At 39.2% G+C, this 25,025-nt stretch overlaps 3 protein-coding genes, 1 long non-coding RNA gene and 1 pseudogene across 4 annotated transcripts in view; 3 read left to right on the plus strand and 2 right to left on the minus strand.

The window, feature by feature from the left end:
- The window catches only part of LOC122654118 (lysine histidine transporter 2-like), an 84,890-nt gene that overhangs the window by 19,283 nt on the left and 40,582 nt on the right, over positions 1–25,025 (minus strand). The window lies entirely within an intron of this gene.
- Positions 3,762–16,388, minus strand: LOC122654124. Its single transcript, XR_006331876.1, has 3 exons — positions 16,377–16,388; positions 10,193–10,199; positions 3,762–3,849 (listed from the first exon to the last, which is right to left on the minus strand). It is a non-coding gene; the product is annotated as an uncharacterized LOC122654124 (long non-coding RNA).
- Positions 10,279–11,387, plus strand: LOC122654123 (aquaporin PIP1-2-like). The gene is made up of 2 exons (XM_043848103.1): positions 10,279–10,638; positions 11,095–11,387. Exons 1-2 carry the CDS (start codon positions 10,311–10,313, stop codon positions 11,235–11,237), a joined length of 471 nt encoding a protein of 156 aa, XP_043704038.1. The 5' UTR covers positions 10,279–10,310; the 3' UTR covers positions 11,238–11,387.
- On the plus strand, positions 16,395–16,989 carry LOC122653749 (myb family transcription factor IPN2-like). Its single transcript, XM_043847685.1, has 2 exons — positions 16,395–16,481; positions 16,564–16,989. The coding sequence occupies exons 1-2, from the start codon at positions 16,440–16,442 to the stop codon at positions 16,987–16,989; spliced, it is 468 nt and encodes a 155-aa protein (XP_043703620.1). The 5' UTR covers positions 16,395–16,439.
- Positions 19,940–20,497, plus strand: LOC122654122 (annotated as a pseudogene).

The following is a 25,025-nucleotide window of genomic DNA, read 5'->3' on the forward strand; positions in this document are numbered from 1 at the left end:
CTGTCAATTACTTTTTTCAATGCTTGGAGCCCTTCTTCAAGAAGGAAGAGATACCATTTCCTCACTCACACCCATAAAGACCACTGCACTGGAATTTCTCTCTACTCTTCATACCATATTTACGCTACCCACCTTACAAAAACACTGATCCTTCAATTATTCCCGCAGGTTTTGGTTTCCTTTCAGTTCGCCCCTCCCCTCTTTTTTCTCGCATTCTCCTCTTTCGTTCCCGCTTCAGTAGAGATACCCATTTCATTTCTATGTTTCTTTGCAGGTAGAGGATTCATTGTTTGACGGAATTGAGGTTGGCAAGTCGGTTGTTATCAACGACCCTGATGGACCTTTCACTGTTGCGGCTTTCAATGCCAATCACTGCCCAGGTACCTTTCTCTTTTTATTTTCAAAATTTCCATCTCATGGGGGTTTTGGTCTAAATTATTATGACAACGGTGGTTTCCTGAATGGCTTTGTATTCCCATATGTGCTGGCTTCCTGTTAGATTTTGATGAGTTTTGCTGGCACGAGTTGTTTTGTTCTTGATTAATTGTTGTTCTTTTGAGAGCATTTAATATTATTGTCATGGGATACGTATGTTGTGTATTCGGAGGAACGACTTTGCAATCTTCAGTGGTACGCTGCTCATGGATTAGACCCACCAAGAAACTCTGCATGGAATTGAAGAGGGGCATTTTAATGTTTCATTTGGATTCAATGTATTATTCAGGGTTCAAGTATTTTATAATTATGTGAACTAATTATAAATGTATAATACCACTGTAGTGTCTGTATCGTATCCAAGGTTCTAAAACTCGGGTTTCGACAAGGTTTCGATCAGCCAGAAATTGAGTTCATCTCAGTTTCGACCATATCTCGGTCAAAACCTGGGATTTTTTTCCATTGATGGGGAAACCAAGGTTTCGACCCTAAAACAAGGTTTTTTAGGCTTGATGTTTGTAGATTGCCTATTTTTCACACTTTAAACACAATCCATGAATTACATTGACAAAAAATTCATTGAAAATAGTACTTGTGGTTATTCACCTAAGTATATTAACGTACGCGCTAATACGATATAGACACTACAATGGTATTATAAATTTATAATTAGTTCATATAATTATAAAGTACCTGAATCCTAAATAATACATTGTTTTGAAAGCAAAAAGAAGAAAAGACATGATCTGCAAAAACACTCTTGTGACTCTGTGTACTATTATCATGTTCTATCTTCAAAACCCATTGAAAAAGTAAATGACATAGCCTTGGAGCTTCAATACGTAAAGGCAAGCTAGAAAATATGCATCTTTCAAAGCGGAAAAGTAGATCTGCAATAGTTCTATTTTTCAGGTAAGAAATGATGTACTTTGCTGGATTCCATGTTTAGGACTCTCCCACACCATAACTCACACTCTCTCTTTCTCTGTCTCTCCGAGAGTCCACACTAAGGTGACCACCTCTCCAACACACGTTTCTCTTTGTTTATGTAGCGGCGGCGCGTGTTAGTCCCCATTATGTGGATTTCTATAATGTCTTTTTCCATTTAAAACTTCTTGATTAATTACTTAATTAAATCCCCAAGTTAACCTGAATTGAATACTTGATTTATCTAATTAATCTATAATTAAATAATACTCTTTCTTTCTGCTAATTAAATAAGGTGGGTGTAATGGATTTAAAGCCGTCAAACACGTGTGATAGTATCACACGTCATTGAGATTTGAGATATATTACTTACACGCTGTGATTTCAGTCTCCTTTGTCTTTATTCTTTTCTAAGAAAGATGGTCAGACACGACAGTTTCTTCGCCTAGAAATCCAATCCCTCACCCAAAGCTGTATGAACCCATCATCATAGCCTTGGTTTCGACAGGTTTTGCACTGGTTTCGACCGAAACCAGTACGAAACTGTCGAAACCTACCGAATTAATGGATTTTTCAAAGTTTAGGTCCAACTTGTCTCGGAACCTGTTGAAATCAAGTTGTCTCGGCGGTTTCGACAGGTTTCGACCGAGTTTTGATTCCATGATCGTATCAACGCATATGTTAGTAAACTTGGGTCAAAAACCACAAGTACTATTTTTCAGTGATTTTTTTGTCAATGTAATTCATAAATTGTGTTTAAAAAGTGAAAAATAGGCATCCTGCAAGAAATCAGGCCTTAAAAACCTTATTTTAGGGTCAAAACCTTCGTTTCCCATCAATGGGAAAAAATCCCAGGTTTCAACCGAGACGAACTCAATTTCTGGCTGGTCGAAACCCGAGTTTTAAAACCTTGGTTACCATTCTCTGTTTTTTTAGCCATTCGTTTGCAATTTTTTACCGTTTAAAACCCATACTGTAAGATTCCATTTTTTTGCTGTTCTCCTTTTTGCTAACTATGAGTGTGACCAATACCCTTATTACTATGTCATGATCAAAAGTTGTCATTGTCTTTCATATTAAAAAAATTTTCGTTTAAAAAAACATGACTAGTACAGTTTATTTGTGCCTTTTCGGAGGGGATCGGATGGAATTCAGCATTGGCGGTAGAAGCTTTAACGGCTGGAAGAGCGATGTTACTGGCACTCCATCTCGAGTTGAAACACGTTATTTTTTAGAGCGATAATCTCCTTCTTATCAATCTTCTTAATGGGCATATCAGGGAGGTGCCTTCGAGGATATCGGCTATAATCTCAAACTGCCATTCCCTTTTTTCTTTCCTGGATGTTATTCAGTTTGTCCATATGTTCCGTGAGGCCAATGGCGTTGCTGATCTGCTTGCCTCTACAGCTGTAGGCTCCCAGCACTCCATGTGTTGGCACCCAACCCGTCCCCTTTTATCTCCCTTTTTATCCGCTGTTGTAACTGGAGCGCTGTTGTGCGCATCGTGCGGCACAGCAGCGGTCATATGTGCACAACGGGCCCAACTGTGCACACATCGCCGCTGCTGCACCACACGATGCGCACAGCAGCGCTCCAGTTACAGCAGCGGATAAAGGTCCCCTCTGTTGTTTGTTGATGCTTCGGGAACTTTGTTCCCCCATTAATGAAGTGCTCTTACCAAAAAAAAGAAAAAAAAAGTACACGCGGATGAAGTAGTCTTACAACTCACCAAAAAAAAAAGTAAGTGTTACAAAAAGGACTTGGTTTTCATGCACGGTCGTGTATAAGAGGAATCTTTTACACTGGTTTTTAGTAACCGTTAGATTCAAGGGTTTTAATCTGAATCGTCCAAAGAAAAAGTATGTAGATACTCCTTCTATGGATCTTTATCACCTCCAGTTTGCTGACCGGCCCAGTTCCCCAGTTCCTCTAACAAAAGGGGGTTGAAATGACCTCTCTACCCATGCCCAAACACCCTGCCTGGGTGGGGCCCACCATCCCCCTATTAGAGGAACTGGGGAACTAGGCCGGTCAGCAAACTGGAGGTGATAATTTTCCGTCCTTCTATGCAGTTACATTTTCAAATACGTGTAAAAGTCTATAAACGAATAAAATTCCAGGATTCTTGTAACTCAACGACTCAGCTAAACCTTTTCTCTTCTCTTCCGTAGAACGCTCTCACTTCTGTAGAAGACTCTCTCCTTCGTTTGAGACAATTTTTCAAATTAAACTGACCTCAGAAAAACCAAACCCATCTTTAAAGTATGCTAAGCGAAACACATCACATATTACAAAGATGATTCTGTCTTACATATACCACTCAGAAGAATACTTTTTGGAGAAAAATTGTTGTTGTTATTGGGACTGAAATAGAGAGATTGGGGTTTGAGAACCACTTCCTTGGTGGACCTCCATTTCTTTCCATCCGTTCTTCTGCACTTCCCTGGTTCTGGTTCCATGTTGTTTCTATAATCGAAGCAGAAACTACTGCAACCTAAAACTGTAAAAAGATTATGAAAAATAGAAATCAAACAAAACCCAAATAGAAAATCACATCTATAACCCTTTTAAACAGAAACCCATCACTTAATTTCTCAAAGAAATTTGATAACAAATAGCAAAAAAAAGATTCCCAAAAAAAGAAAAAAGATGAAGGAGGGAGACCCAGCCCTAGATGAAAGATCAAAGAGCAATAGGGAATGGAGAATGATATCTTACCTGTACCGTGAGAAAGCCCTAAGCAATGGATCGAAATAGCTTTTGTCCGACAGTAAGATGACAGAAAAAAGGGTGAGAAGTTTATGGTCGATTGAAAGTTGAGATTAAGGTTCTTTCCAAAAAAAATTGTTGAGATTGAGGTGAAGACACAGGTGTTTTGAGGAAGAGAGAAAAAGTTTAGGTTTTTTTTTATTTTTTGCAAGAGAAAAGGAAGTTGTAGAGAACGAAAAAAACATGGATTTATTATGTTTGGCATGAGAAAAGGGAGTTGCAGAGAAAAAAAATGGAAGTTGTTTCGTTTTTTTTATTTATTATTATTATTATTGATAAATACAAAAGGCAGTCTTTAATACATATTTGAAATATAACTGTGCAAGAGGAGTATATGCCCTACTTTATTCTTGAACGGTTCAGATTAAAATCCTTGAATCTAACAATTACTAAAATTCAATGTAAAAGATTTCTCTTATACACGACCGTGTATAAAACTTTTTGCCTTTTTACCTTACAAAAAATGAATAAAACTTCCAACACAACTTTGATAGGTATCAACCCCCTGAATTGGTATAAGCTCAAAATCTTTTACCAAAAAACATACTAGTATAAGCTCGAAATCTATTTAAATTTGAATATAATCTTCCACAAAATATGTTGGACGATATTCTCGCTAATTCCAAACCTGATCTGCTGGAACGTGCTCCATCAAACCAACCAAGAACCAGGCCACATCAGACTAGGCTGGCTCCCAGAGCAGCTGAATCTCATAGCGATTCTGGAATGTTTTTTAGGCCTTGTTCCTGTGGATACACGTGCTGCTAGAACCTACACGTGTGCTAGAAGTCTAGAACCTGTGATTTACATCAGAAACTCCCCACCAGAGCAACTCCTCGCAGTTAATCTTTTTTCGCTACGATAAAAACTGTAGTTACTTCGGAGTATCACAAGCTGGGTCACTAATTCTAATCACCACTCTTTTACACACTCCTCTTTCTTGTTTTTTTTTTTTTTTGGTTCTTTTGTTTTTTACACAATTGCACTTCATAATATGTTTTAGTCATAATAAGGAACCTTTTGATTCTGACACTCCCTCTCTTGTTCTAATTTAAGATCTTCTACTGTCTTGTTTCATTCAAAACAAAAATTAATACTGAATAATAACATACACTCTAGCTAGGATCTTCTTCTCTGCATACACATTCATAACCAGTGAAGGGGGAGGGGGGGGGAAATGCTCCCAATACAACCATTGGTACGGTGAACCTATTGTGATGTGATCACAATATCGATCACCCAACTGTTATCAAACCAATTGCATCTGATCTCCTTAACTATGTTAATATGATTCAAAATTAATGGAAATGGGTAATCAAACACCTCATATCCTGAGCGATGGGCCTAATTTAGAGTGAGAACTACTACCTGGGAATAGGGAGAAGAATGAAAACAAACAAATCAGTAAATAAAGCAGCAAACATCAATTAGCTAGAGATGCCCAAGTCTATCTATTGTAGCACGGAGTACAGAGGGAAAAGAAACCAAACATGATAAATCAAATCTAAGTTTATCTCAAAAAGAAAAAAATTTGTAGCGTAGCCCGGTCTTCTCGTCGTCTAGGTAGCTATGTATATCTTTTTGCTAGAAGTAGTGGTAATGGGAGAGGGGAGATAGGCCAAAGTGGGAGGAAGTATGGTTGTAGGCGAGAAAAAAATAGTAGGTAGGGAACTACTAGTACTAGTTTCATTGGAAGAATGGTGTTGAGGTAATAAAGGAAAATGAAATCACCGATCTTGATAAACACAAAGTCTGGATTACGAGGATGGAAGTCCACTAGAGTTATTCCACGTTCAAGATATGGCAGCTGTAGGCGATGTCTCAATGACCATTGAGATTGACAACCGTGGTTTGAATCGAAAACCCATACCTCAATGTGGTGCTGCTTAATAAATGTTATCTGGAATAGACCGTCCTTAGACTCCCCCATGGCGATGGGGCAAGAGTAGTCATAAAAGGAGGGGCAGTTCCAGCAGGGAGGAGGTTTAATCATCTCTATTATATTATTTTCCGTATCATACACCATGACATTAGAACAACTCATCCAGTAAATGACTCCTCTTATCACAGCGATCTGGTGATTCCTCGCTCGGTTTAACTGTAAGAAGTTGTTATACGTGTCAAGCGTGACACTTACAGTGGTTAACCCCCATCCTCCCGTCTCAGAGGAGAAAGTCTCAATCTCAATAATATTCTGCTTCTTCTTCTTCTTCTTCTTCTTCTTCTTCTTCTTATTGGATTGAAGAGGATGAGATACGGCCTCGACACGCACTACTTTGTATCTATCATAATAGGAATCAGTGGCGACGATGAGACCCACGCACGGTTGCGATGGCGATGGCGATGGCGGTTGACTGAGCGATTGATGTTGTTGCTGCTTAGGAGAAGGAGGGAGTTGGTACCATTCCATGGAGAGAGGATTCATCAAGATGTAACATGTTGTTGTATTAAAGAAGTCACGACCGCATAGGAAAATACCATTGGAATAAACGATGAAGTAGTAATGACAAAACTTTTTAATAAAGTTTTTGTGAGATGATGATTCCAAGCTGTTGATCATATCTGCTCTTTCTTCTTCTTCAAATTTAGGACAACTAGAATTAGTTGTAGAACATGTTGCCAAGAATGTCCAAATAGGGTTTTCAAATATAGGAGTCTGGCATCGGAAGAAGCCCAAGAGGCCACCACTGCCGATATTGCTGCTCCTCCTGATGCTTCTTATTGTTTTACGGAAAGAAGGGTCTGAGATAAGGCGGTGCCACCTCTTTGATACACACTTGGATCTAAAGATTAATTTGAGTGGTAAGCGAATTAGAATCTCTATGAGAATGTCATCACTGCAACGTCCCAATTCGTCTGCCGCGGAGACATCGTCGTCTTCAATACTACTGCTGTTGCTACGCATGTTGTTAAGTCAGCTGCAGTACGGTGTTGCAGGTGGAGTGAGTCGGTGGGCGGACCTTCTTCAGAGTCGACAACTCTGTAAACAGATCTTCTGTCACTTTCCTCTGAAACCTCATCAACAGATCTGGAAGTCAAAGATTGATCATCCAAATCAAAAACTGCAAACTAAAGACAGACAATATTCTCGAAATATACTAAAATAAAAAAATGTTTGATCGAGCTCTTCCAGATATATATGACTCCAAATGCTCAAAGTGTATTTTCAATCAATATTCATCAAATCATCAAATACATTGAATATAAAGCAAGGGGGCATCATGACCGGTGGAAAAGAGACAAATCAACTTTTACTAACCATGCTCACAGATCTCTCGCCGATCTCTCTCTCTCTCTCTCTCGAATCCGGATCGACTCCTAAAATCTTTCCTTCCCAACCCAATTATCTTATTATCCTATATCTATGGGCTATGGCCCTAAAATCTCTCCTTCCCTTCTCTTTAGAATACCTATCTTGTATGGTAGTAACGTCTCTCTCAATATCTGTTCTAGTAAATTGAAACCCATACTACCACTATTTCCCCTCAAGTTATTTCTCTCTCTCGTTCATCGCCTATCTCTCCTTTTCCTTTTCCATTACTTCTTTTTCCTTAGGGTAATTTACACCACTCCCTAGTTTTCAATCGAAACTTAGATCATTCCTTAGTTTTTAAAAAAACTCAAACCATTAGTCCTTAACGTTAGCTTTATGCTGTTAAATGATGATGTCAGCCACTTAAATAAATTAAAATTCTTAAACTACCCTTGATCAATGTAGAGTTACTATTTTACCCTTAATTTAAAAACCCCAAAATCAATCCTTTTCCCCACATGACCTGCAACCCAAACATCGCCTTCATCTTCAACCGTCTTCTTAAACAAACCCCTTTTCCATCGGCCAGCTCTCCGACGGGCACATCGTCGCCGTGAAGAAGCTCCACAGCCAGCAAGCGATGGCTGCGGCAGAAGAAGTCACCAAAGACGGCACCACCGAGTTTTGGACGATGGAAACGCCAGAGGAAGGGGCAGTGCCCACGTCGTTGCAGGCGGGCTTGTATGAATCAATAGTAACAATCTTGGTTTCCATTGATGATCAACTAAGATCTACTCAATGATGAAAACAAGGAGAAAGTAGATCAAAGAAGATGGTTACCAGAGAATAAAAATTAATGAAGATGGACGAGATGGGTATTTGAGAGAGTCAAGCGAGAAATGGCTTTGAGAGGGTTTGGATGATTAATTTCTTTGAAATCGGAGGGATCGTTTTAGCGGGGGAATCTGAGAATTTATGGTTGTGGTTTGTGAAATGGGAGTAAAGATTTGGATGATTGGATATATTTATAGGTTGTTTTATTAATGAATGAGAAGGGAAATTAGAAACCCAGGGGCGGTTTTCTGGGTTTAGGTTTTCAGTTTTACGGTGGAAATAACACAGATTCGAAAAAGAGGCTCTTGGCCTTGGAGATTGGGGAATCTATCGTATTAGATAAGAGGGAAGTGTCCTTTAGGGTTTTCAGTTTTGTCCGCAATGTCTCAATAGCAACTTGGACAGAGTACCCAGTTCCCCAATTCCGTAAGTCACAATGTTCACCGATACCATTGCCTCTTTCTCTCTCCCTTCTCTCTTCAGCTTGAGCTAAGCAATTAGTAGGATTCTGGTTTGGGGAGAAAGAACAGACTGGGGAGTTCACCGGAGAGAAGAAAAAGGAGAAGAGTTGCAAGTTTCTTCGAATCTTCACCGTTTCCCCACAAAGTTGCGTCGATGGCAACGACGGTGGCGATGCTGCTAGCGGAGTTACAGGAAAGAAGGGGCGGGATAGTTTAGGATGAAGATGAAGGAAGGGTAGTATGATAAATTTGATTCTAATGTTTTAGGACAAGGGTAAAATAATCTTTTCACACCAATAACTAACATAGACTAACACCATTAGTATAGAGGGAGACATTATTTGAGTTTTTTCAAAAAATCAAGAAGTGATCTGTAATTTATCTTTTCCTTTATCTACTTGTAAAGTTTTTCACCCCAAAAATAAAAAAATCTACTTTTAAAGTTTTAATATTCCGCTATCTTTCCTTACGACTTAATTTAATCAAGACGTATTACTTTATCAAATATCTTAAACTATAGATTTTCTATCTTAATTAAATCTTTATTAACAAGTAAATCGTTAGTTTCCTAATTAATCTAATCATATTTTCTCTCTCTCCACTATCCTCTGGGCTCCTAAAATCTTTCCTTCCCAACCCAATTATCCTATTTTATGGTAATAAAATAAACTTATGTTTGGCACTATCCATCCTATCATATCTCTCACTTCCTCTACCAGCTCCTAAAATCTCTCCTTCCCTCCTCCTAGAATATCTATCCTAATCCTGATATGGAAGTAACGTCTCCCTCAATCCTTTTTCATCTGTTTTAAGACTTTTTCCCAAAATGAAATTACTCGACAATTACCCGATATATAACAACCATATAACAAATCCTAATTTCTATCAGCTCCTAATATCTATCCGGTGGTAACGTTTCCCTCAACCCCTTTTCATCTATTTTAAGAGTTTTTCCCAAGTGAAATTCCTCACCAATTACCTCATATAACAACTATATAACAAATCCTAAATTTTTTGCTTGTTCCGTAACAAATCTTAACATGGCTCATATCCTTTGGGATTGTTACCGTTTTAGTTGGGCTTGTTTCATTCTATTTGGGTTTTTGGTTGACACCTTTTGATTGCGGTTATTGTGGCAGAATGTATTTGGGTTTGTTATTCAGTTATCATGATTCCAGATGATTTTGTTGCATGATTATTCAATCGTTTGTTATTATTTATTTTTTTTTTGGGTTTTTTACAATTACCACCCCAAAAACTTTGATATCTATTATTATCCCCTAAAAACTTTCAAACAACTACTACCCTCTCCTGTTGCATACTAATAACTAACTGGCTCTCACCGTTATATTCCCGTAACTGAGAGGGTTAGTCATGAGAATGTGCCATTGTCACGGATTTTCTACGACCAAAATGCCCTATTGGGGTGATAATTGTAAAATACCCCCCACCCCATCACCGTCCCTTCTCCTCCTCCTTCTTCTCCTTCTTCTTCTTCTTCCTCCTCTGCAACCCCAAACCTTGTTTTCTCCACTTGAGGTCCTAAACTCCTAGAGTCTACTGCTTCAGTGCCTTTTGTTGTTGTGTTCAGAGCTCCAGAGGAAGAGAAGGTCTAGAGTAAGAGATAAGAAATGGAGGGCCAGGAAGAAGATGTTAAACTTGGAGCTAACAAGTTCTCTGAGAGGCAGCCCATAGGGACTACTGCACAGACTGATAAGGACTACAAGGAGCCACCCCCAGCTCCTCTATTTGAGGCTGGAGAGCTGCAATCGTGGTCCTTCTGGAAAGCAGGAATTACAGAGTTCATGGCTACTTTCCTCTTCCTTTACATCACTATTTTGACTGTCATGGGTGTTAAAAGAGCTCCCAACATGTGTGCCTCTGTAGGTATTCAAGGGATCACTTGGGCCTTTGGGGGTATGATCTTTGCCCTTGTCTATTGCACTGCTGGTATCTTAGGTTAGTAAAACTATTCACGAACTCTTTCAATTCTTGGGTTTTCTTCTCGGTTTGTTTCTTATCAAATTGCGCTCCTGTTTTGCCTTTTATTGTGCAATACTTGATGATGTGCTTCGATGTTTATCTCTTTCGGATTTTTTTCCCTTACACTTGTTCTACTACTTTCATTGTTAAATCTGCTATTTTTTCAGATTTTTATGTTTTGCAAGATTATGAAACATTTGAATAAGAAAATTTCTGTTTTTGCTCTCATGATTTTCTTTCATTCACATCATGTGACCGTCTGTTTATGCAATCCGGTGTAAGCGTTTGCTGTTGTACTCATTAATTTTTCAGTTTCGGTTGATTTCTTTTATGGGTTTGTTTTGTTCTTGATTTATACAGTTTCTTTTAGGGTTTGTTATGTTCTTGATTTGTTCCTGAAATATTAGAGTTTGATGGATGTGGGGGGTGCAGGAGGACACATCAACCCAGCTGTGACCTTCGGTTTGTTCCTTGCAAGGAAGCTATCTTTGACCAGGGCACTGTTCTACATGGTGATGCAATGCCTTGGAGCCATCTGTGGTGCCAGTGTTGTGAAAGGCTTCCAAAAGACTTAATACCAGATGTTGGGTGGTGGAGCCAACGAAGTCAACCATGGCTACACAAAGGGTGAGGGTCTTGGTGCTGAGATCGTTGGTACCTTCGTCCTAGTCTACACCATCTTCTCTGCAACCGACGCCATGGAAGAAGAAGAAGGAGAAGAAGGAGAAGAAGAAGGAGGCGGAGAAGGGGTGGTGATGGGGTGGGGGGTTTTTTACAATTACCACCCCAAAAGGGCATTTTGGTCCTAGAAAATCCGTGACAACGGCACACTCTCACGACTAACCCACTCCGTTACGAAAATGTAACTGTGGGAGCCAGTTAGTTATTAGAATGCAACAGATGAGGGTAGTAGTTGTTTGAAAGTTTTTAGGGGGATAATAGTAAATATCAAATATTTTGGGGTGGTAATTGTAAAAAACCCTTTTTTTTTTGTGTGGTAAATAATCGTTTGTTATTTTCGAGAGATGCAATTTTGAGAGGGATCATGGAACTTTCACTTATGGGCCTAACGGACAGCGAAATTGTATTTATAAGTCGGAAATTGATTTATTTAATACCTCAATATGTCGCATCATATGTCGTAGTAATTGCATGAATAAGTTGAGGGCTTGGTTCTTATATTTGATAGTGGCCAAGTTTATATTATTATTGGATTGGATTATGGTAAATTCAAGTATTGGCTAATAAAGTCATATACTAAATTGGCTAGCTTAATTGATTGTCTATTAAGACAAGTGGCATTGTATAATGCACCTTGGTCGAATGTTTAATCTATCAAGTATTTGTGCATGTAATTATTTATATATAAAATTGCATGGGAACATGAATTTATTTGAATGTCATGCTATATTTGATATGCAAGTAAAGTTGCATGGGTAAATTATTATGAAAGTGTGGCGGTTTCAATTCTCTCACAAGGGCACTCTCATATTGTATTGGTTTATATCTTTGAATATGATAAACCCAAAATGTGGGGGTTATTATGAGAATGCATATATATTTACATATTGAGTCTCTTCTTAAGAAAAATAAAGCCAAGTAGAATGATTAATTTCTACTTGGAAATTGAATCTAATAGATGTGTTTAGATTTGGTTATGTAAATATTTGAAACAACACCTTGGTTCAAAGGTGTCATGTACAAACATGTGTTGGTGGGTGATTTATAGATTCGATAATATAAACTTGGTTTATAGGTTCCACCATGAATTCACTGGTTTAAGGCATTATAAGAAGGTCGGATCGGGAGCCGCTTGGCTAATGATCTAAATAACAGATATATGATGATGACCAATGCCAAATTAATATAAGTACTTGCATGAAAGGAAAATAACATGGTTAGTAGAGGAATAAAAACATTACTGCCTTAGTTATATATATTTGGTGAGATTGAGGAAGTTAGCGCTATCGAATTCGCTATAGTAAAGAAAAAAATTGACTGATATACATATAGCTTATGGACCATATCCATGATTGCAACCATGGGATCAGGTGGGAGTGGTAGTGCGGAGTCCACAACAGGGTTGCCATGTTCATCTATGGCTCTGATACCACTTAATGTCGCTCTAGATAGGAGAGGGATCCTATTAGAGGCCAAGCAACAAGATCAATAGGAGTTGCTGGTTCGAATGGGCAGAATTGGGTAGTTTAGGGCAAAATTAGGGTTAGGTTTATGAGAATGGGGTTAAATCTCATATGGTATTAATAGGCAGGTCTAAGAGAGTCTAATGGTATAGGTTTTATGATGTTTAAGTGAACGGACGTAGGTTAGGTGAGTTGGGCAGCAAGATAAGGTTATTTGAGACAATTCCTAATGGATGTAGGAGAAGGGAATTCTAGGGTTTAGGGTGGTGGGGTCTGATGAAACTTGGATCGAGTGTCAATAATGATGTAAGGGATGTATGGTGAAAATTACAACTAAATCAGATGGTTAAATCTAGAGTTATGGAGGTTTCCTAGTAGAAGTAGGAGAGGGGTAAAATTATAATTTCAGACAATCGATGAGGTGGATGGCGCTGAAATTTGAATCAAGTCTCTCTTAGGGTTTGAAGAAGATTCAATCAAATTTTTAGCAGGTTCTAACGGTCAGATTTGGCTGGGCAAAATTCTCACGAGAATCACCTTGCATGTGGTCTTCTATAAGGGAAGAAGAATAGTTGCAAGTTTTAGGATTCTAATGGATCTATGATATTAATGGTGTATAAGGTAAGTAGTAATGATTGAGTATTGGCAATGGGGATTGATGGGGGCTGGATTTAGAGGATTAGGAGACGAAGGGTGATTGTTGTAACTGTAAAGTACTTGAACACTGATCTTCAATGGCAGCAGTTTTGAAGATGAACAATGGGGTCATTACAATGCAAGGAGATAAGTAGCAGCCCTCCCGACCTTCACGATGCAATGAATCGATTGGAGATCCACCAATCCCTTTCCACCTTGATAGAACCACAAAGATGCACACTCACAAGGAGCAAAGGAGCAGCTATGGCAGCAAACAAAAGCCTTTTCATTAAACAAATTTGTGTTCAAGGCTTTGCCCCCTTACAACCTTATATAAAAGACTCAAAATTAGACTCCTAACTAAAAAAGAAAGGTCTAACCCAATCCTTAACCTATTAAGTAACTTAGATTGACTAGAAAACTGACATAGACTCAGAATAGGGTCCTAATCCAGCCCAACTTAAATACTTAAAAGAAAATTAATAAAATCACTTAGAATGAACCATTGGTTCAAACTAGCTTTGGACCTGGTCAACTTAAAACATTAAAAACATGAAAATAAATTAAGTATTGGGCTAATCCCGTATGCAACCTATGTACCCCTAGTTTAGGACTATTAAAATGACCTATTACATAGAAAACCCTTGGGATCAAAGGCCCAACATGCATATAACCCAACCCTAGACTTATTCTTAATAAAATAAGACCATTTGGGTGATGAATCTGCATCAGTGGGGCTGGGCTTGACGGTTGGGATTGATTTGCTTGAGCTTTCTATTACAGTGATGAGAGGGAGAGATAACAGAGAGATTATTAGTACTTGTGCTTCTTGTCCCCATTGTTTATGTTATTTTTTTTTTTCTTTCTTTCATTGATATCTTGATTGATTTTTGTTTGTCGGTTGAGATAGAGAATTTCTATAAGTTAAACTACAATTTTCCATTTGTTTATGTGATTATATCTAATATAGATCGTGAACTGCCAACCATTGATATGCTGTTGCTGCTGCTGTTCCTAATTTTTTAGTTTGATTTCTGCAATTGATAATCTTCTTCTGCAGATTCACCACTCAATTGTTTAAATCTTTGGTAAGCCACAAGCCTCATCTGGTTCTGGTTATTCGAAGGTAAGTCTCTCTCTCTCTCTCTCTCTCTCTCTCTCTTTCCAAATGGATATCTGATTGGGGTTTTGGAAGATTTGGGCGGTTTTCTATTTGAGATATTAATGGAAGAGACCAAAGGATAATGAACATGCTGTTACAGAATTTTATTCTTTTCATGGGGTTTTATGTTTGAGACTTTAATGCGGTGGAATCTCTTAATTCTGAAACGGATTTCAGCTCAAATGCAGCTATTTGGTTTCTGTTTATGTTGATAGCCTTCAATTTTGGTTGTTTAGGAATTTGATTTAAATGGGTTTATGTAAAATTTTCTCTCTCTCTCACAATGCAATTTTCATGAAAATATCTTTCGTACTGGGTTTGTCCACCACTCATGATTTTGACATAACAGATATGCTTCCTTGTCATAGGTATATTACATAGCAACAAATCCACTCAGTGAGTGGTGGCACAACGCTTGGATAGTCAATGTTTTTTGTACCTATCTTTGGGGACCATCTCAGAGTTCGCAAAGGTGAGGATGAGACACAGGAAAGCCAAAACAAGGTATTGGACAACACTATGGGTCAAACCAGTCATTTGTGTTTAATGTATAGAACAACACTATGGCTCAAACCAGTCTTTTGAGTTTAATGTATTGAACAACACTATTGCTCAAACCAGTCTGGGATTTGCTCCACTATCATCCTTGTTTATGGTACTGGAACTTAGAATATGAAATTACATATTTCCAGAAGGAAGGAGGTCATATGGTGGTTCATTAGCAAATCAGTATACTTGGTTTCTGCTAACTTCTCAAGTGTTCCATTCTTATGTGGTTTATCTTTCTACCTTTACTTATCTTAACCTAACATGGTTGTAATTGATTTAGGTGAGTTTGTAGCTCAAAAAGGTAGAGCAATTGGTTTTTTACCAGGAGATGATGGTTCGACTCCATCGAGACTCTCATATTGACTAATTAATGAATTTTCTTTCAAATTTGGTCTTGGTATGAGTTAGTAAGACAGTCTAGGTGGTCTACAAGGTTTCCCTTGCCAACACTTATGCTATGATCTTTACAAAGATTCGACTACCCCTGAAATCCATGAACATGGTCACAAACAATATGATGCGGCTACCCCTGAAATTCAATAACAAGGTCACAGGTCTCTTAACAACAAGAGGTAATAAACTTAACAAGAAGTCAATGATAGGATATGTAAGTATATACACTAAGCACAAGTTTGAACACAATATGGAGTTAAATAGACAGCCACAGAAAACAAAACAACAAGATAACTTACATTATCAGCAAAGGAGGGTTTCTAAAACTTGGAAAAAGGCCATCACCCAAGCTTGATAAAATAAATATATATATAATAAAATATATATATATATATATATAACTCTGAAAGGAACACAACAATTACAACCATGTTAGTACTGGTGTTTTCTGTACATGTTTTGCCTCATTTCAGGCTCTTGCTTTGTGGATTGTTTCAGTTTTTCTAAATGATCTGCAACTGTAACTTGGGATACTGCTATGAACTTCTTTCCTTCATATGCTTTCTGCTATAAAAGTATCATCTGCAACTGTAACTTGGGACCTTTGAAGCTTTGATTACCATTAAACATAAAAAATAGCTATTGAGCCTAGGGCAAAGGGAGAAGCAACAGACACTGTATAATGCTCATGATTGCCTTAACTGACTATGCTATGAACAGTTGAATAATAGGATTTCGCTGCATTCGAACCACCATCCCCTTGGAACATGCTCATGTCCCAACTGCTCTACCAATTTGAGCTAAAGACCCAACAAGTACAACACTGATACTTTTCTAGGTTGGTTATTTGATACTTATTTAGCAGGAATGTACAGATTACTGATGTACTTAGGATGCAAATGGAAGTACAAAGACGATTGCATGAACAATTGGAGGTGAGCACATATATAGAAAGAATATCTAAAAACCCACATCATTAGTGCTGTTATCATCGTAATGGATCTCTTCAAATTGCAGGTACAGAGACACCTCCAGTTGAGAACTGAAGCACGAGGGAAGTATATGCAGTCTATACTGGAGAAAGCTTGTCAAACACTAGCTGGTGAAACCATGACCTCAGGAAGTTACAAGAGTATCAATAATCAAGGAATTGTGGACATGGGTTTTGTGAAGGATTTTGGTTCTTCAATGAATTTCCCTTCACTTCAAGACTTGCACATATATGGAGAGCAAGTTGATCATATGCAGCCGCATATGGACAGATCATCATCTCTTGAAGGATTCATGACTGTCAATGATAGCATCAGTCTTGGGAAAAAGAGGCCCAGTCCATATAGCTGTAGTAGCAAGAATCCTTTAATGTGGTCATCTCATGATCTTAGACTACAAGAATTAGGAACAGCAGCAGCAACATGTCAATGGTTGGCAGCTCATGATCTATAATAGATAATAATCATATAACAAAAGGGAAAATTGTAGTTTAACTTACAGAAATTTTTGTCCCCCAGTCAACCACCTATGTCCCTCTCACCCTGATTATATCCAATATCAATTCCAAACAAGATACTTAATCGTGGGTACCATTCACTGTGCAATTCATATCAATTACAATCGACAAACAACAATCAATCAAGATATCAATGAAAAGAACAAAAAAATTAACATAAACAATGGGGACAAGAAGCACAAGTACTAAAAAGTGAACCAATCTGCATCTCTCCCTCTCATCACTGTAATAGAAAAAATTCTATCTCTCTGTTTTCTCTCCCTCTCATCACTGTAATAGAAAGCCCAAGCAAATCAATCCAAACCCAGCCACCAAGCCCAGCCCCACATTCCTACCGTTGGAACTCCCTCTTACCCTGACCTCTAAAAAGTGAACCAATCTACATCTCCATCATCTGAACTAACCGCTTACACACTTTACTTCTTACAGAGAAGAGTTTCCCTTCACTTTATTAACCAAACGACCCAGACCAGATCTTCTAACCCAGTCCTTGTTATTGGGCGATAAACCCAGGGCAGATCGAGTATGTGAGAGAGATAACAGAGAGATAGAGAGAGAGAGACTTACATTTTCGTCTACACACACAAACAGAGAGAGTGAAGCTGGGTCTCTCACACAGTACAGAGCTCCCCTATTTCTTCTTCTTTTCCAGATCCAGATCTAGGTTTTTGAATTCGAGGTTCGCCAGAAGGGTTTCTTCACAAAGTGGAAGACGAGGAAGAGACGTACACGACTTCGACCTTCGCCAGACTAGAGGAGGTAAGAAAGTGGAAGAGGAGGAAGTAGGGCTGTCAAAAATGCCCGGTCGACCCTAACCCGCCTTAACTTGCCCTGAGCCCGGGCAGGTTTGGGTTTATTAATCCCCTGGCTCTGGCAGGGTCGGATCGAGATCAGGTTTACGCCCCGGGCTCAGTCCAACCCGACCCTGTATTAATAATTATACTTATTTATAATATAGGTGAGGTTTTGGGGATTTATTTTGGACCGTAGGATTGAATTGGACTGCATTTAAATTGTTAGTTACTTAGGTTTAGAAAAGAGAAACCCTAAAATTTCTTAACATTTCCTCTCCCGAGCCCTAGCCTCATCTATTGTTCTCGATTTCTCGTTTGGAGGAGAACGTCATCGGAAGTGGAAGCTCCTAAGTCCTAGCCTCACCTGCGTCTATCGTTCTTCCTTCCAAAGGTATGAGGTTTCCTTCAAGCTGAGATTCGTTGATATCTGTGATTCCTGAAAGTAGAGGAAAAAATTTATCAATGGGAGTTACGGGTCTGCAGCATTTCGGTGTTATCCATCGAGAGATACACAGAGGGAGAGATCAGTTTTAGGGTTTGTCTTTGAGGAAGAGAACTTGAAGAGGAGAAGAGCTCTGCTTCGTTAGATCTTCAAAAGTATGGAAAATTTTTTAAGTTTGAAAATCTGAGATGAAGAGAGAATTATTGGGTTTGAATGCAAAGGAATCATCGTCGGCAGTGAAGGAGGAGAGCAAGGAGGGATCGAAAGATTTTGGTATTCGATTATTTTCCAATTTCCACTTTAATTTGAGAAATTTTGTTTCTCTGAAGTTGAATTGCCTTTTTTGTTTTTCTTTCTTCAACCGTTTTCTTTATTTGATAGTTGAGAGCTTTTGAACTGGTTTTACTGTGAATCTGCATTTTTCTAGCGAAGACATTGATTTTCTCGCAAATTTCTAATGTTTAACGGTAGGGTCAATCAGAACCAACCTGACCCTACCCGACCCAATCAGGGCCGGGTCGGGTAAGGGAAAACCCTGGCAGGGTCGGACCAGGTTGAGGGTTTCTTAGGCCCTACCAGGGTTGGGTTGGGTTAGGGTTTAGGCTAAAGCCCCTAGGGTTGGGTTAGTGTTTAGGGCAGGCCCAGCCCAACCCGACCCATTGACACATCCCTAGAAGGAAGATGATGGGGATGGGTTCGAACGAAGAGAAAGCTTAGGGTTTTGAGATTTGAAAATGGGACGATGGGTCCAAGTCATTTCTTTTGTTGTAGTTGTAGATTGGTCCGGCTTGATAAACCTAGACCGGTCCGGATTGGTTTGTCATAGACTTAAACCACTTTAACTCAAAGTTTTTTAAAGTTTTCTAAAGCTACCGTTGGATCTCACACTTGACACATGTCACATGTCACATGTCACGCTCATGAGTTAGGGCCGGAAGATGGCCGCTATAGGACAGACCGTAGAAGATCTGAATCCTCTTTATTGTCCTATAACCGCTATGAGAGTCTAATGACATTCTCTATGTTTTGGATGGATAGCCTGCCTACCCAGGCTAAGTTCTAAAATGATATGCACCATGCGTATTAATTACATATGAAATATTGTAATTTAATGTCATCCTTCATAACATATCCTACCAGAATTAAAACCTCAAGATACTGTAGGGCTCTTTATGGGGTTTTTCTATTTTTTTTTTTTTTTTTTTTGGTAAAGTACATATATCCCTTATAATGCACCCAATATTCCTCGTACCCCCTAAGCTTCTGATAAGTCTATGTACAGCCCCTCAATATTCCACATACTACACCTGCTTTACCCCCTAATGCCATTTAAGTCCACATTAGGTATTAAATGCTATAAAATGATCACACTATCCTTTCTTCTATCTTTTCTAAAATTTAAAAAGACTTAATTGTCCTGATCATTTGCTAAAATTTTAAAAGACTAAAATACCTTCATCTTCCAAATCATCGGCTTCTTTTACATACTCACCGCCACTATTCTTTTACTCTCGCGGATCGAGTTCATTCGGTGCCCTGTAACTATAAATAAAGCGGTAAACTCCGATCCGCAAAAACATTATTCGAATCAGGAATAAAAAATCGAAACCAAACTCTCTATTCAATCCAAGAGAAGTTTTTTTCTTTTTTCTCAAGTTTCAGAAGCAGTAGTAGATCAAGAAATGGAGGGCGGAAAGACAAAGGGAGCCGGAGGCAGAAGAGGCGGTGAGAGAAAGAAGGCAGTAACGAAGTCTATTAAGGCAGGTCTGCAATTTTCGGTGGGTCGGGTTGCTCGTTTCTTGAAGAAAGGTCGTTACGCTCACCGACTTGGGACTGGTGCTCCTATCTATCTCGCAACAGTTCTTAAGTATGTCGCCGTTGAGGTACATTCAATCCATCGTTTTTTTCCTTCATTTTATTCTTATTGTACTAATTTTTGTTTATGGATGAATAGGTTCTGGAATTGGCTGGGAATGCAGCGAGAGATAACAAGAAGTCAAGAATCATACCAAGGCATATGCAGTTGGCAGTGAGGAACGATGATGAGTTGGGAAGATTGTTTGATGGTGTCACCATTGCTAGCGGTGGTGTTCTCCCTAACATCCACGCTGTTTTGTTGCCTAAGTAGACGGAGAAGAGCGACAATGCTTCTCAATCCAAATCTCCAAAGAAAACTGCTGCTTGAAAGGATTTACAAAGCTTTTCACTAACATCGTAGATATTAGGCTGTGTAATCTACCAAAAATGTCTTTCTTTTGTTAAATGGAATGGAAATTTCGACTTTGTCATTGGCCCATTTTCTGATTTCAAAAGGGTTTCATCAAATTCGGTTCTCGCGTATATATCTACCAAGGAAAAAGGCTTGAAAATGCATTCCACTTTCGATCCAGAAATTTTCAATTCTGAAAATGGATTCCTCTTTCGATCGAAATAGGGTTAACATGCAAGATGAATCCTTAATAGAACTTTCACAAATGGTGTGGTTGGTTTGATGATTAGGTTTTTTTATTACAACTTTTGAACTGTAGATCAGGTGTTACCTTGGTGATCTGAGCTTCCCTGAGATGATCTAGCATGCGACAAAATGCCATAAATTTCACCTTGGTAAAATCGTATGATTATCATCTGCATTTGCCGAAGACTGTTGGTATTCTTTAGAGCTTCGTCCATTGCGGTTCGAGCTCCGTCCAGGGCTGGTGGTGGTGGTGGGTATGTAAAAGAAGATGTTGATTTGGGGAAGATGAGGGCATTTTAGTCTTTTTAAATTTTAGCAAATAGGTTAGGGTAATTAGGTCTTTTCAAATTTTAGAAAAGATAGAAGAAAGGGTAGTTTGATCATTTTATAGCATTTAATACTTGGTGTGGACTTAAATGGTATTAGGGGATGCAGGGGTGGTACGTGGAATATTGAAGAATTGTACGTGAACTTATCAGAAGCTCAGGGGTACAAGAAATATTGAGTGCATTATAGGGGATACGTGTACTATATCCTTTTTTTTTTGGTATAAGGGTTTTCCTACCAAAAACTTTAAGTTCAAAAAGACAATTTTGATGAGATGATCATGACTTCCTTGTTAATGTGTTTTCTTTTCTCGAGGAAAGTTACATTGGAACTTTTACTTATCACTCCATTAAGATCATCCAGTCAAGATATGGTGTTTGAGTAATGCAATAAAAATGTTTTGTTAATCTTATGCAAGTCTTGGTTGGGTCTTGTATGAATTGGGCTTTTTATTTTATAAGTTTTACTGTAATGGGCTCAAATATTAAGCCCAAGTATAAGTCTAGAGAGTGAAAAATTTTGTTTTATTTTAAGGAAAAAGAAAGCTAACTGGTGTTGTGCCTAACTGTGTACCTGTACCCAAACACAGCCTGGCGTGAAAAGACCGTGCTAAATTAAACTTAACCATGTTTGGATTAGACTTAAAAAAGTTTCCAAAAAAGAAGGGGCGAGCCTGACTGTATGCCACGTTTTGGCCCAAGCCCACTCTTTGTATTGTAGTCTGAGTTACTCCTTAGCGGATTCTTATCACCTCCACTTTCTATCCCCTAGTTCCAGTCTCAAAAGATGACACTGTGTCATGTGAAAATCCAACCGTCCATTTTGAATTTTGGAAGTTAACCTTGGGTAACCCTAACCAAGGCCAAACCGAGAATGAGGTTATGGTGTTTCCAGCCCTTGACTCTCACGAATCCTCAGACCGGCGTCGGCGACAAAGGAGACAGGGTATGTTCTCACGACGTCAGCGACGGCAACTATTAGGGTTATCTTCTCCCTACCGCTCTCACAGACCATGTGATGGTGAGAGAAGGGACTCCTGTTCTACCAAAAAAAAAAAAGAAGTGTTTCCCGCCTCTGTCTCGGGTTACTCATGATCCCCTCTCACGAATCTCCACAGTGACTGGCGTAGGGCAACGAAGGAGACAGGATCTGTTCACGGCGACGGTTGCAAAGGAAGTTATTTCTATCCATTCCTGCTCTGTGAGACCCTGCGACAGTGAAATCGGAGATACCCATCGAACGACGACAACAAATGAAGTGAAGAGAGACTTCTGATGCCTCTCTCACTCCTCTGTGACTCTGTTCTAATCGGTTGCGAAAGGAAACACCGTCGTGGCCCTGTTCTAACAGTTTTCTCCAATAGCTAAGTTTCGTTTTGTTTTTCTTCCATCATTTATTGCTTCTGTTCATTAAAAATACCATCTCCTCTGCCCCCTGTAGAAAAAAATGGTTTGAGTTTTTCTTGTAGAGCGTGTGGCTTTACATCTCATGGTTTGATAAGGTATCATTTTCTTCAACCAAACATGTTCAACTTTTCTCTTTTGCTATTACTATTACACAAACCGAACTCTGGGAGGAGAAACCCAGATACGTGTCTTGAATAATGTTGTAAATTTTCTCAACCAACTTGAGCCTACAGAAGAATAAACCCTGCCACTAGTTGTGCGTTTGGTGTTGGTCTTGGGGTCAGAAATTATGATTTGATATAATTCCACAGGGTAAACCTAAGATTCCTGAAGGCTAGTGAATGTTACCATGTAACATCACATGGATGAGTCCATGTGAGAAGAGATCAAGCTCTCAACACACATGCCACTCTTGAAATTTAAGCGTTCATTAGCCTTCATTAACCTTGACCAGGTTTTCTAAAATCGTATGGTCTGTGAGAGCGGTAGGGAGAAGATAGCCCTTATAGTTGTCGTCTCCTTTGTCGTCGATGCCGATCATCATGAGGATTCATGAGAGGGGATCAATGAGAGAGGATGAGTAACGTGAGTCAGCGGTGGGAAACACCATAAACTCATTCTCGGTTTGGCCTTGGTTAGGGTTAACCAAGGTTAACTTCCAAAATTCAAAATGGACGGTTGGATTTCCATATGACACGTGTCATCTTTTTAGACTGGAACTGGGTAAATAACTGGGGGATGGAAATTGGAGGTGATAAGAAACCCTCCTTAGCTGAATGAGTGGGCCAAATATTAATTAAGCCCTAACTGAGTGCGCCCCACTTGTAAATAAGAGAACAGTTCATAGATGGAACCATTTATTATTGGCGGGTTGGCCAGGATCAATGGACAATTTTGAATTTGACTGCCAAAACTATAGTTTTTATTACCATTTTTCGGATCGAAATTGGTCCGATAACTATCCGGTTCGGCCCGTATCAGACGGATTTGCCCATGTATTTTCTTAAAAAATTAAATTGTTTTACCTCTTTACCCTTGGTCCGTACTGAAGTAAACCATTCCATCTTGGGTCCCACTGAGGACTCTTCTGCAATTTGGATATTATAAAAGTGGTCGTCGTCTTTCTTCTTCTTCTTGTGCTATGTCTTCTTCCATCACCAATCCACCACCATTGCTTCCTCTCCTCTCTCGCCAGCGACGAAAGTACTTGAAGCTTCTCGATTGCCAGTTTCATTTCTTTTCTTTACTCGTAAGTAATTCCGAACCGTCCATGCACCTCATGCTGTTTCATTTATTTTCTTTGCATTTGGTCGCTTCTTCTAATCTTTTTGTTGCTGTTTGATGTTAGTAATGTAATGAAATTTTATGGGTTTTTCCCAAATACCCCCTCAAATTGCCCATGTGTAAGTGTTTATCTACTAAGGACTCTAGGCCACCGCCTACGAGTCACGTCACCCTGACGGACTCAAACATCAAAGATCTTATCACCACACGCAAGTGTTTATCTATTAAGGACTCTAGGTCACCGCCTACGAGTCACATCACCCTGACGGACTCGAACATCAAAGATCTTTCTTCTTCTTCTTCTATGTCTTCTTCCATCACCAATCCACCACCATCGCTTCCTCTCTGCTCTCGCCGGCGACGAAAGTATTTGAAGCTTCTCGATTGCCAGTTTCATTTCTTTTCTCTACTCTGGGAAAAGAAAGGTAAACGTAAGTAATTCCAAACCGTCCATGCACCTCACGCTGTCTCATTTCTTTTCTTTGCCTTCAGTCGCTTCTTCTGATCTTTTTGTTGCTGTTTGATGTTAGTCATGTAATGGAATTTTATGGGTTTTTTCCAAATACCCCCTCAAATTGCCCATGTGTATAAATGCACCCCTAAAACTTTACTAATTCCAAACTCCCCTTACTTTCCAAACTTTGTAACACTTTAGTCCAGTCCATTAGTTTGGGACGTTAGACATTAGTTTTAGGTAATCTAATTACAAAAATGCCTTTGTGATAAAAACCCACAAAATTAAAGAGTAAAGTGACCAATTTACCCTCATCTTCTGCAAATCGTTTAAGGTTTGAAATTGAAAATCATCCAAAAAATATGCAAGAAGATCGCATAAATAAAACCTGAAATCAACCAATAAATTGGTAGATATCCAGGCGTACTCACCCATTGGCCCAAACGCGTGTAGAGACCATGCGTGCTGATAAACCCAAAATCACACCAGTCAATCGGGACCTGCCACGTGTCCCGGCCCAAGAAGGTGGGCCGTCCCAGGCTTGGCGGAGAACCAGCTCAGACATGAACCATCAGGCGCGGCCTCACAGGCATGGCCTACAGACACGGACCTCGGGTGTAGAGCGGACCCAGACGTTAGACCCTGATATAAGACTAAGCCACTACCGCGGCCATCAACAAGACATCCACAGCCCCAAGGACTCTAGGCCACCGCCTACGAGTCAGGTCACCCTGACGGACTCAAACACCAAAGATCTTATCACCACATGCGTGCTGATAAACCCAAAATCACACCAGCCAATCGGGAACC

This window comes from Telopea speciosissima, chromosome 3 (assembly GCF_018873765.1).
Source record: "Telopea speciosissima isolate NSW1024214 ecotype Mountain lineage chromosome 3, Tspe_v1, whole genome shotgun sequence".
Taxonomy (NCBI): domain Eukaryota; kingdom Viridiplantae; phylum Streptophyta; class Magnoliopsida; order Proteales; family Proteaceae; genus Telopea; species Telopea speciosissima.

Bases quoted from the DNA above. Each gene is read 5' to 3' on its own strand.
- LOC122654123 (XM_043848103.1), top strand. From the start codon at position 10,311: ATGGAGGGCCAGGAAGAAGATGTTAAACTTGGAGCTAACAAGTTCTCT. The intron at 10,639-11,094 runs GTTAGTAAAACT...TGGGGGGTGCAG, and splicing joins TTGCACTGCTGGTATCTTAG to GAGGACACATCAACCCAGCT.
- LOC122653749 (XM_043847685.1), top strand. From the start codon at position 16,440: ATGCAAATGGAAGTACAAAGACGATTGCATGAACAATTGGAG. The intron at 16,482-16,563 runs GTGAGCACATAT...TTCAAATTGCAG, and splicing joins GATTGCATGAACAATTGGAG to GTACAGAGACACCTCCAGTT.